The 12,691-nt window shown below is 49.0% G+C and overlaps 1 protein-coding gene across 9 annotated transcripts in view; it reads left to right on the top strand.

Moving 5' to 3' along the window:
• Nucleotides 1-12,691, top strand: part of NFASC (neurofascin) — an 83,523-nt gene that overhangs the window by 48,991 nt on the left and 21,841 nt on the right. For 6 of the 9 annotated variants that reach the window (XM_065649566.1, XM_065649567.1, XM_065649565.1 and 3 more), the window contains 8 exons: nucleotides 37-161; nucleotides 1,042-1,077; nucleotides 1,857-1,958; nucleotides 2,051-2,248; nucleotides 3,432-3,502; nucleotides 4,112-4,334; nucleotides 9,829-9,951; nucleotides 10,542-10,715. In XM_065649566.1, the coding sequence (XP_065505638.1) occupies nucleotides 37-161; nucleotides 1,042-1,077; nucleotides 1,857-1,958; nucleotides 2,051-2,248; nucleotides 3,432-3,502; nucleotides 4,112-4,334; nucleotides 9,829-9,951; nucleotides 10,542-10,715 (1,052 nt within the window). Of the gene's footprint in view, nucleotides 1-36; nucleotides 162-1,041; nucleotides 1,078-1,856; nucleotides 1,959-2,050; nucleotides 2,249-3,431; nucleotides 3,503-4,111; nucleotides 4,335-9,828; nucleotides 9,952-10,541; nucleotides 10,716-12,360; nucleotides 12,376-12,691 lie in introns of all 9 variants that reach the window. The other 3 variants (XM_065649569.1, XM_065649571.1, XM_065649573.1) reach the window with 2 other exon arrangements.

Consider the following 12,691-nt stretch of genomic DNA (forward strand, 5'->3'; position numbering starts at 1 on the left):
GGCAGCGGTGTGAATTATCATTTTCATCCCTTTAAGGATGAAGAAAGAAGATGATGGCCTGACAATATTTGGTGTGGCTGAAAAGGACCAAGGGGACTACACCTGCGTGGCCAGCACGGAGCTGGACAAGGACTTGGCTAAAGCGTATCTCACCGTCCTAGGTAAAGCTCTCCTCTCCTGACACGGAGCCAACTGCTTTATTTTAATCCGCCAGGGCCTGACTTCAAGGTCAGACTGAGCGATCCGTGCTCCCAGAACCGTCCTCCAAAGCAGAGCAGCTCAGGGAGGTGCTGGCAGAGCAACTGTTCCCTTGCTGCAGGACTCGGCAAGGACGCGCTGCCTCCCTTCGGACAACGGCATCGAATTCCAGGCGAAGGAAACTTGCATTTGAGACCAAAAAGAAAAAAGGAGTAGTTAGTATATACAGCTAAAAATATCCAAATGTGGACTTTAAAGCTATGTGAGAAGAGTCCTAAATTTGCAAGTGAATTTAGCTGAATGTCAGGGTGCTGAGCAACACCAGGGATGGGGCGGGGGGTTGAGGGAGCCGCTCCGAGCCCGGCCGGTCCCCTTCTCCATCTCGGGAGTGACAAACCTAAGCCCGTTCCTCACCCCCATTTATATACCCTGCCAGATCTACTTGCAAAACACAGATTTATCAAACCCTGCTCTTGGCCACCTCAGATCTTGCTGACGTGCTGCATTCACGGGACTCACATAAACCCAGAGTGCCCTACAAAATCGAGAGTGCAGTATGAATCCCATCTCCCTAATAATTTGACTGGGCTTGATTTATTTCCCTTCCTTTTCCCCTAATAGCTAATTAACTCTACAGCAGGTTTGCTGTGTACTACAAGTATGGATACCTTTATTCAGAGCGTGTCTGGGGGAAGGACATACCTACTTGTGTCCCCAGGCAGGATCAAATCCTTCTGAAATCTGTAACTCTGTGTGTAACTTTATATTTGCCAGATGCTCCTTTGGCCACCCAAGCTTAATGACTAAACTAACACCGTTAACAAACAATGTCTTACCTTGCAGCCATCCCCGCTAACCGTTCGAGAGACTTACTGAAAGGTAATCATCACTAATGCATTTGGTTTGGTTTATTTTGTAAATTGGCTTTCGTTTTGCCTTGCCAATAACACCGACAGAAAATCGAGGCGTAGCAGCCGATAAAGGTGGGAGCTGATGCCTCCAAGACCCGTCCAAGTTGTCCTTGAAAACCCACCCGGATGGTTATGGGTACAAAGGTCCTGTGCCACATGGGTTTGTGTCCCACAGTACAAGAATCATTTTACCCACACCTGGAAATGGTGGGCCCTGATGGGAGAAAGAAAAATCACATGAATCCCTTGACCTTTACTTGGAAAGAAGTTATTACTGTTCCTGTCATTGCATGAGCTGGTTCTTTGCAATCATGTGGGTTGTGACAAGATAAAGAAACAAGAATTGTGCCCAGACCATTTAGAATAAGAATGTATCTCTATTGAAGCTTTGTGTCCTTTCTATTCTATTTATTTGCATTTATTTTTTGGACAGGTGCCTGTAGCTTATTGTAAGATCATGCAACGCCCCCCGCTATTTTGTGCTTCCACCCCCAGATAACATCAGTTGTATAGGGAGAAGGCAGGGTTTCAAGGCAGGGCACAATTAGCACATGAGCACGTTTGTATTTAAAAAAATGGCACTTTTCCACCAAGAGCTGCAGGACATCAACGGTGCCACCGAGCACGTGTCCTCCCCCGGGTCTGGGCTAAGACCAGGGCTTCCCCTTGCGGGAGAAACACTGGGAACTGGCACTCCCGGCTCCCGGGACAATCCCAGCCTCATTTGTCTCGTTACTCGGCCAACAGAACGACCCGACCGGCCCCGTGACTTGGAGCTGACAGACCTGGCCGAGAGGAGCGTGCGGCTGACCTGGATCCCCGGCGACGACAATAACAGCCCCATCACAGGTCGGATGGACCCTCTGCCCCGTATCCCTCCCGCAGGGAAAACTTTCCTTGTGAGCTGTGCCCTTAGCCCACCCCTCCATCCTCTCCCCCAGACTACATCGTGCAGTTTGAGGAGGACCGGTTCCAACCGGGGATGTGGCACAACCACTCCCGCTACCCCGGCAGCATCAACTCGGCCGTCCTGAGCCTCTCGCCTTACGTCAACTACCAGTTTCGGGTGATCGCGGTGAACGACGTGGGCAGCAGCGTGCCCAGCGTGCCCTCCGAGCGGTACCAGACCAACGGGGCACGTGAGTACCATCCGCCCGGTCCCTCTTGCCGTGGTAACTTGGTATTTTCAGCATCTGGCCACCGCTCTCTGTGTAGACTCTTCCCTCGTGGTATATGATCCTGTAACACAGATTTACACGGGTGAGGGAACGAGTCCGTGCATGTGCTAGGGAGTAATTTTAAATATCACATCCTCAAGCCCATGACTGGTAGAGAATCACAGAATCATTTTGGTTGGAAGAGACCCTCAAGATCGAGTCCAACCGTTCTCGTACCCCATGTCCCTGAGAACCTCATCTCCGTCTGTCCAACCCCTCCAGGGATGGTGACTCCAGCGCTGCCCTGGGCAGCCTGTTCCAATGCCCCACAGCCCTTTGGGGAAGAAATTGTTCCCCAGATCCAACCTCAACCTCTCCTGGCGCAACTTGAGGCCATATTCTGCAGAGAAGCAAAACTCAAACAGAAAGAATTACGCAAAGGTCACTCCAGCAGAATCTGTTGAAGGAAAGCCTGGCTTCACCTTACAGAGAAGCTTTCTAAAGAAAGTCTTTCATCCTTTTCTGACCACAGGAAGCTCAGAAGTCTTTTGGAAAATCAAGTGTAAACTGGCCACAAGCAAAAGGCATTTTGTCCCAGAATTGTGAATTCATTGTCCGCCGCTAGAGCTGGCCAGGAACCCAGGTCGATGCGGGAGTAAAGCGGCTCCGGTCCACGAGCAAGGCTCGGCGCTCCAGTTTGTGTGCCCAGCGCTTTGCACGTTGTAGAACACTTGGGAGAATGCATATGAGGAATTCAAAAGAAGCTTAGTGTTTTTGCTGCATTTCTTAATTTCATCATTGCAGAGATACTTCTGCAATATCTACTGGCATCTAGTGTTGGCTTTTGACATTACAGGTCTTGTTCCAGATTTGATTCAAGAGTGTCAGACTCTGCTCCTGGGGTTGTTTCACAATGGCTGTCTTTCAAAGATTTAGGACATAAAAAAAAAAAAGAGGCTCCTAAATAAATGGCCTAGTTTTCAAGAGTGCTGAGAGTCTCCTGTTCCATTAACCTGAATGGGAACTTCTGGAAAAATCAGGCCATTAACTTCTGTTTTGGAAGTACTTTTGGCTTGCACAGTAAAGGGCTTTAAACCACTCAAATGGTCACTTTTCAACGTTATAAACTGCCTTTTTTTTTTTTCTTTCCCAATGGGAATTTCAGGTCCTGAAATAAACCCAACAGGAGTTCAAGGTGCAGGGACCCAAAAAAACAACATGGAGATAACCTGGACGGTGAGTTCTCGGATGCTTCCCAGCTACCCAGCAGCTCCCCATTGCGGCCACAGATGCCAAGATGTAGAGAACTCGGAGTATCTCGTATGTGTGATGTACCATAACATCAAAGATCTTAAAGGAATTAAAAAGCAGAAGGTGCATCTACAAGAGAGGCCGCTGTTGGTGCCTGGCAGGAAGTTTGGGATAAAACCAGTAATTTGGACCAATGTAAGCCAAAGAAAAGAGGCAGGGTCACAGACACAGCTTAGGGAGGATGCTCTGGTCCAATTCCTTAAGCTGTATATAGGGCTTATAGAGCAGCTCTTGCTTTTCTTCATGGACCAGCAGGTGTCATCCAGTGTCCGTAAGGAGGAGAAAAACTGCAGTGGGAGGAGGGACTGGAATATAAGGATAGATAGAGGTTTTGGTCCTGCCTTGGCTCTAGAGGGCAAGGACTATGTATGTCTTTCTGTGGAAACAAAAGCATTAACCTCTTTTGAGGTTTGCTGATGAAGCATGAAAGAACCAGCTGCTGAACCGAACTTTTTGGAGCTCTGTGGTAGAGAAATACAGCTGCTCTTTCTCCTTCTCACTTCTTTTTTTTTTTTTCTGTTTTGCTCCATTAAGCCTCTGAATGCAACTCAAGCTTACGGGCCCAACCTCAGGTACATCGTGAGATGGAGGCGAAGGGACATCCGAGGGAGCTGGTACAACGAGACAGTGAAGACGCCAAGGCACGTGGTGTGGAACACCCCCATCTACGTCCCCTACGAGATCAAGGTGCAGGCGGAGAATGACTTTGGGAAAGCACCGGAGCCTGACACCTTCATTGGCTATTCGGGGGAAGATTGTGAGTATTTGCTCAGCCTGAAGATCGTAAGTGGTTCAGAGGGGCAGCGGGTTGGCACCGGGACATGTTCACAGCACTGCTTGGTCTGGTACAAAAATTCAGTTCCGGGCATTAGAAGAAAAAGCCTTGGCCATTAGATTCTGTTCTGGGCTCTGCCTACGTGACCCAAGTCACTCAGCCTCTGCCTTGCTCTCTGTGAGACCCAGATAACACCTTCAGCGTGGAAGGCAGGGAAGATTTCAGTTAAGATGAGCTCTGGCTATATTCCAATGAACCACATTAAAATTTTTGCCCCCGACATCCACAGAGCACCGAGTTCATCTCGGATGAGAAATGCTACCAATGGCCAAAAGGCTCTTGGTTCATCCCGGACTGGATTCTTGCGCCTCTGATTAGATCCCAGCTTGGACTCTTGTTTGCAACACACCATAAGCTCAGCTTATCTTTCTTTCAAACTCTCCACCTGGTCAGGCAGAACAGCGCCTAGCTTGTTTAATTCTCTTTTCACCTCCTTTCTGGGCTACTGGTATCACCTTCTGTGCTTGTAGCATCCAAGACTCTCAACTACGCTCATCCTGTTAAGATAATGTGGTTTGCTGCCAATGGTTTTATTTTTAAAGAAATATTGGTTCCTTGCATAGCAGCATCAACTTGGGTTGTGTGACTTTAGGATTACCAAGGAAGGTAGATAAGCCAGCTAAGTCTAGGCTTGAAGTCAAGGGGACACAAACAGGGCACAGCAATTTCCAGAAAATCTGCAGTCTTGGTGCTGAGGTAGAACACACGATGTCCTCTGGCTGGGCATCTTCTCCCAGAGAAGATGGGGAAACAGGAGGAGAAATGGGCAGAAAGGGTGGGAGTCGAGGTAAGAGCCGAGCACTGGAAGCAAAGCTGGGCTTAGCTGAGGGGCTGGCACTGGAAAAGCTCCACAAGCACCTGACCGCACCGTTGCCTCTGCGTTATTTGTCTGTAAACTGCCAGGGTTGGTTTTTTTCCTAGTTTCAGTTGAAAATTTGCGGAAAATGTTGAGTTTGGGGAGGATCTGAATAAACCCGCACGTGTGCTTTATACGGAGGTAAACCGGGAAGACCAAAGCTCTTGTATCATACCCCAGACATAAATGTGTTCCTGCCTGTATCCCAAGGGGTGGGACAAGTTAAAAAAAACAACCAAACAAAAAACCACCCAGTCCCTGCCCTTTCATGTCTGAATTGCTTCACAAATAACTGCACATCTCTACATACAAGTAGGTGACCCGTAAAGAGGAGGTAAAAAACCCAACCGGATCAACATCAGGTTCTGGTCAAATGCAGATGGAGGGATGTGGAAATACCAGGTAGTTTTGTAACTCTTGGGTCTAACGGTGCTGGTGTCGTTCACTCGGAGAGGGAGCTGAGCCAGACCCCTCCTCGCTAACGTCACCTCTTGCAGCAGCATCTGGGAAGCTTTGCTATGAACTGTATCACAAATATTCTCATGATGGTGGCTGAGTGAAATATGTTTGTCTTTTTTTTTTCCTTTCCCCACTTCCTGAGTTAAAAAAGCAATAGTTTTCAAAGCACGCACACGTCAGGGAGAAATTGCAGGGGCCGGAGGTAAGTGATGCTCTTGCGTGTGTTTGCAGGGTTGTAGGGGCTGCTCCCCCCACACGAGGGCAGCCAGGAAGCTGAGAACTGGCCTGTTGTTCTTGTTTTGTGTTGTCAAGTTTGGAAATCCTCAGAAATGGAATTGAAGGAGGGAGAAAAGGAGATGGTTCTCCCCAGATGGTGGGGCTGCTGCTCACCCAGTTTGCAGCAGCCTCGTGATGCTGTGATGGGCAAACCACGGCAAAGGCGAGGGGGGCAGGAAGGGTGTCCGTCTGTCTGATCTCCGGGGTACCGCTGGGTACCTAACGTACACTCTGCTTTATCCCTGACCGCTCAGATCCCAAGGCTGCGCCTACCGATGTTAGGATCCGGGTTTTAAACAGCACTGCCATTGCTCTGACCTGGACCCGCGTGCACCTGGACACCATCCAGGGCCAGCTCAAGGAGTACAGAGTGAGCAAACCCAAATCTCTTTGGCACTGACTATTAATCCCGCTAACCTGCTCACAAGCCAGGGTGGCCCCGGTGATGGAGCTGCCTGCGATGGGGATGACAGAAAACTCTCCTTTGGTGTGTCCTGCCTCTAGAGCCGCCAGAACCACGGGCTGGCCGGCTCTGGGGGGAATGACCTCAGATAGGTACAAACAGGCTGGTTTTGGTGTCATCCCCACAGTACCTACATCATCTTTTAATGAACATCAACCCTTGCAAAGCCTAAACCCAGTGGTTCGTACTAACAGGCAACTAAAGCAAGCGTGGATCCCGTTTGTTCGTTTACTGCTAAGGGAAAATACCAGCGTTTCTGTACAGAGGACAAACCCTGTTCAAAACAAGCAAAAGTCCGGACAGAGCCCCTTCTAGCAGAGTTAAGTACGTTACCAAGAGCCCGTGTCCTACAAGCAGTGATAACATTTCAAATCAAATAATCTGCTGGGCATAAAGCAAGCTCTCTGGGCACTGCTTTCATTCTTTTCTGCCTCTGCTCTGTCATTCCGGTCTGTTTTCTGAATGAATCTTATTTCTGCATGAAATAAGACTTACAGTCGGGGCTTCGAATGGGAGACTTTCCCAGTGCAGACTTTCCTTTGTGCCTGGACGCGTCCCACCCCTCCTTATACACCACTACAGTACTAATCTGGGTAGAGGGGGGAAAATAACTTGATGGCTGGTGCTCAGGAGCCAGAAACAGATCTTTGTAGTCTGAGCTTAGCTGGTTTTGCTCTGTGACCTTTAGTAAGCACTTAACCCCATGCCTCAGCCTCCTCCTTGGGTAACATCACTCACCTGCCTCGCTGGGGGGATGCGGAGCTTCATTAATTGCTCTAAGAGGCTTCCGTAGCCGAGAGCTGCTCTTTGGAAAGGCAAAGTTTTGCTATGCTTTGTAAATGAAAAAACTATTGCACTTAAATGGGAAAAGCTTCACTTGCCATGCATGTTTCTTGAAGGCCTATTTCTGGAGAGACAGTAGTTTGCTGAAGAACCTGTGGGTCTCCAAAAAACGGCAGTATGTGAGTTTTCCTGGAGACCGAAACCGGGGCATAGTGTCCCGGCTGTTTCCTTACAGCAACTACAAGCTTGAGATGGTTGTAACCAACGGGCGAGGAGATGGGCCACGCAGTGAAGTTAAGGAGTTCCCCACCCCAGAAGGAGGTACGTCCCGGGGGGGTGCAGGCGCCGTCCCGCGGGTGTGGGATGGGGGAGGTTGGGGTGGTTCAGCTCTGCCGGGGAGATCACAGAATCAGAGAATCATTTCCGTTGGAAGAGACCCTCAGGATCATCGAGTCCGACCATAACCCAACTCAGGCACTAACCCATGTCCCTGAGAACTTCGTCTAAACGCCTTTTAAACCCCTCCAGGGATGGTGACTCCAGCACTGCCCTGGGCAGCCTGTTCCAAAGCCCGACAGCCCTTTTCGGGAAGAATTTTTTCCTAATATCCCATCTAAACCTTCCCTGGCGCAACTTGAGGCCGTTTCCTCTTGTCCCATCACTTGCTACTTGGGAGAAGAGACCAACCCCCTCCATGCTCCAAGCTCCTTTCAGGCAGGTCAGAGATCAGAAGGTCTCCCCTCAGCTCCTGTTCTCCAGCTGAACCCCCAGCTCCCTCAGCCGCTCCCATCACCCTTGTGCTCCAGGTCCTTCACCAGCTTCGTTGCCTCCTCTGCCTCCTCTCTAGTATTTCAATGTCCTTCTTATGATGAGGGGCCCAAAACCGAACACGGATGTGCCAGGGACAAGTTTTAGCTGAGCATCTTCTGGGCAGCATCACCGTCACACGGCACTGCCGCATCCCTTCGTCACCATGGGGTAGGTGACGTCTCTGCAGCTGCACCTAGAGCTCATCAATCTAAAAAAAAAAAAGGAAGTCCCCTTCAGGTCCTTAGAACACATCAGCCAGGAGCTCTTAGGCTGAACAAGAGAAATGTTTGCACAAGCTCTTTGGGGGCGCAGCACCGTGCCCTTGATTTGCTGCCTGACCTGCCAACGTCGCTGCACCTCCCCATGGTGGGTGAGACGGGAGTGAATACATTCATCTTGCTCAGGACAATCTCTGTGAGACCCGAGTACTTTTGTTCTGAAAGGATGTCACTAATAACCCTGTCAGGCTTTTAAGGCAAGAGTGCCACATTCTTCTGTTTAAAGAGCTGGTGTCAAAGATGAACTCGAGATTTTCATTTTCTTGCTGTCACCGGAGCTATTTATAGACACGCCAATAACTTTTTGTCGGAGCTGCACTTTCAGTGGCTGGCAATGAATCGTCCTATAGCACAGATGTTTTTTTGGCACAGTATGTTACAAAAACGCCAGAGGAGAAACCAGTACAGGCTGGGGAAAAAAAAAAAATCCGATCTCAACTAACATAAAATCCTATGGGGTCTTCATTCTTTTCCTCTTCACCCTATTCCTGCTGTACAAGAACAGCATCTCCCAGTCCTGTCTCCTTTCTTCCGTAAGATCTTCTTGGATGCTGTCACTGTTTGCTAAGGATTTTCAATTGACCGGCCACAATTAAGCTTGTTTAAAAAGGATGGACTCTGTAGGTGCATTTTGATGGAGCTGTTTCCCTGTGTGCTAGAGGCATTGGGGGTACATAAATGCCTTTGGGGTAGGTATATGCATATGCAGGTGGCATTGATTGAAACAATTATAGCTGGTTATACTCTTGTCATAAGTAAACTGCTGATTCGGGTTTTTTTTCCTATCCACTAAGCGATTTTATTGACTATATATTGATGTTTAGGAGATCGAATGATATTCTGCAGAACTTCTCTTTAAAACATAAATTGCTAATCTCTCAAATCTGAGAGCCAAGTCTTTCCCCAGTCAAGGCACTGCAATTATGAGCAAACCAGGAGAATAATTTAATTCGAGAATGTATAATGCTTTCCTTCCTTTACTAGCTTTGAAAAAGCAGCTATTCCTCAGGGTAAGGACCACTGAATATGTGCAAGATCTCTAGACATTAATAACACAAAGATGCTTTGCAATAGGAGAAGCTGCTAGACTATTTTTCACCATTCCAACAGATAAAAAGATGAGATATCAATGTTGGGCTGATGGAGGCTGGAAAAGACCAGTAAATTATAGCTACAGAAGCGGGGTTTGAAGGGTGTCACAGCTCTGCTTCACGGCTGTAGCACGGGGATGGTGCTGCTGGGGTTGCATGTGGAGTTGCTTTGGTTTCTACTCCCTGCACACACGCTGCTGAGAACCCTGGGCTGGCGCATGGTTTCTGGCACAGATTCTTATTCAATCCGTTTCTGACCTTTCGGCCGCGTGCGCGTTATCTACCTGCGCGTGTATTTACGAGTATCTTGAGCGCATTGTATACAGTATTGTAAGGTATGTTATCTTGTATGTTTTTTTTCTTCTTTCCCCCTCCTTCCTGGTCCCATCCTCCTCCCAAGTGCCCAGCTCCCCCAGGTATTTAAGAATCCGACAGCCAAATCTGGAAAGCATCAATCTGGAGTGGGATCACCCAGAGCATCCCAATGGAGTCCTCACAGGATACAGCCTTAGATATCAAGCCTGTACGTTCCACATCTTATCTTCTCAGTGCTAATAATTAAATATTTTCCTTGCTGCTAATGATCTCCTCACCTAGCACAGAAAGCTCTCTGTAAGGAGCTGGAGGCTTTCACCATGAGATGAGATGCTGGTGTTGGAGAGGAGTCCTGGAGTGGTGCTGGGCAGCTGCAGTCGCCCAGAGAAGGTTGCAGATGCTCAGCACTTCTCCAGACTTGACCACTGAAGGGAAAGAAGTTTGACTTAGAAAGACCATTAAGTGCAGCCCGAGTAGTTTATGTGCTGCCTTAAAAATAAGGGATGCTGCCTGCATGCTCTCCAGAGCCCAGCACGATGCTCAGGGCAGTACGGCCTCTCTGGGACCCTGGCACTTGTGCTATGCCCATCCTTGGCCACCTGTACAACCCTCAATGTCCCCACTAGCAGGTCCACCAGCCGCCTTAGGCAAAGTGTATTTACCAGCAGCTATAGCTCTGAGCACACGTGGCCCCACACCGACTGCAGGTCCGGTCCTGGGGACGAGGTGACAAAGTAGAGTGCAAAGTGTATTTCTGCAACAAGGCTGAAGCCACCACGACATGCCTTTCCTCCCCAGTTAATGGATCCAAAACGGGCCGAACCCTGGTAGAGAACTTCTCTCCTAACCAGACAAGGTTCACCCTGCAAAGGACAGACCCCATCTCGCGTTATCGCTTCTTTCTACGCGCACGGACCCAGGTGGGAGAAGGAGAAACCTTAGTGGAGGAGTCGCCAGCCTTGCTGAACGAAGGTATGTGCAGCAGCAACCTCTCCGGTCTCTGTGTGAGCTAAATAAAGGGCAGATGTGGGTGATTTTATGTGGCTTGAAGGGGCTGCGGCAACCGCGTCCTCCAGGCAGCAAACCCCAGGCAGGGGGCACAGTGCCACTTCTTTGTCACCCCATAACCAGCAGCTGACCTGACCCTCCAAAGTGAAGCCTCAACTCCCAGACTCATAATCAGATAAAATGCCCATTGTGGGACATTCATCAAACTAAGTGAAAGTTCAGGAGCCCTGAGGGAGCTCAGGGAGACAAAAGCTGGCTCTTTCCTTTCCTTAGCATTTGCTAAAAGACCTATGATTTGGTTAGCGCTCTGATTTAATGGGGTTTTTGTCTCCTTTCCTCCATCTCCCCCTCCCCAACTAATGGATCTGAGTAGGAAAAGCAATTCCTACTGATGACCCAGTGGAAATGAAATGCTTCCCGACACCTCTCAGGTGGGCTCCAGCATCACTAATTGATGCAACAGGATGGGAGATGGGGCTGCATATGCTATGAAAAAAATAAAATCAGCTAAGTTCCACTCTGGCAAACATGCAAGGGGGCATGTCATTGCTTTTAAAAGGAGCTTTGCTGAACAAACTGCTAGAGCACAGGGATTGAAGTTGGTGTTGGTAGCCAATAGTTCTCGTTGTTTCATATACATCTGCTTTACTGGGTTTGTTTCTGTACGCTGGTAACAGCGACTGTTAGCAGAGCACCGCTAAATAATATCTGTAGCCAACTGCTGTTGAATATTGCTGAGTGATTTGTGTCAGGAAATAGCAGGTACAGCGTACGCCAGCGTGACAAGGTAAAGTCCCTGTCTGCGGGGTCGGGGATGCGGACGGGCGGTGACACCCGGGGACAAGCCGCTGCCACTTAGCAGAAGGGCAAAGCATTGGCCATTAAGCAGCAAGAAAAAGTAAAGTTGTTTACAGGCTAAAGTTACAGAAATATGGCAAAGTTTGACCTCAAAACATGAGACCCTGAGGTACAGCACAACACAGGCGAGTTCTGTTAATGGCAGGCGTGTAAGTACGATTAGCGGCTCTAAATTCCCACTTCGATACGAAGGTACCTGCTGTAAAGCTACACGTGAAAGATGAGTTTGGAACCCGAAAAAAAAAAAGAGCAGATTAAGAAAATTAAACCCATCAATGCCAGACTCATTCACCTGAGAAGTTTAAATAAGATACATCTCTTTGATGTTCTGCGCCAAAGACTCCAACCCACACAAGGCAGGACGAGCAGTGATATTAGAATTACACTAGAAGAACTAAGGGGAAATTCAGAGTGTCAAAACCAGTCCTTGCTGGGATTAGATAGAAGCACCTGCTTAAGTATTTTGCTTAATTGACAGCACTGGCATCTCTGCCGCGGCGCTTGTGTGTGTTTAACCGGGGATCTCCATCTCCATGGGGACGTCCCTGCTCGCTGCGCCCCAGGAGGGTGGCGGGTTGTCGCTAACACATTTATTCCCTCTCTCTCAAGTCTCCGCTGACTGCGTGCAAGTGGTCCCATGTCTCTCGTTGGTGTGTTCTGGTTGTTTTATCTATTCCTCTCTTTTTCTCTTCCCTTCTCTTCTATGCTCTCCTCGTATTCCCCTCTCTATCCTTGGCGCTGCCCTCTGAAGCCACGCCAACCCCAGGTACCGTACCAGCGGAGGAGGTAACAGGCATGGGGACAGGCTCGCTCCAGCTCGCTCGCGTGCGCTGGCAATTAAGCATGCACTCATTAACCCTTTCAATGGGAAGGCGAAGTGTCAGGAGTCCAAATTGGGCACGTGAAACGACGGCGGGTAAAACGAGGCCCCACAGACTCCACGCAGGGGTGTGCAAAGATTCAAATCATAGAATCACTTGGTTGGAAGAGACCCTTAAGATCATCGAGTCCAAAATATCTCTGAGCGGGGCTTAACAGCCTCCCGGATGCCTAATGATAGCCAAACCCACCAACGCTGCATC

Source organism: Caloenas nicobarica, chromosome 21, assembly GCF_036013445.1.
Source record: "Caloenas nicobarica isolate bCalNic1 chromosome 21, bCalNic1.hap1, whole genome shotgun sequence".
In the NCBI taxonomy this organism is placed as follows: domain Eukaryota; kingdom Metazoa; phylum Chordata; class Aves; order Columbiformes; family Columbidae; genus Caloenas; species Caloenas nicobarica.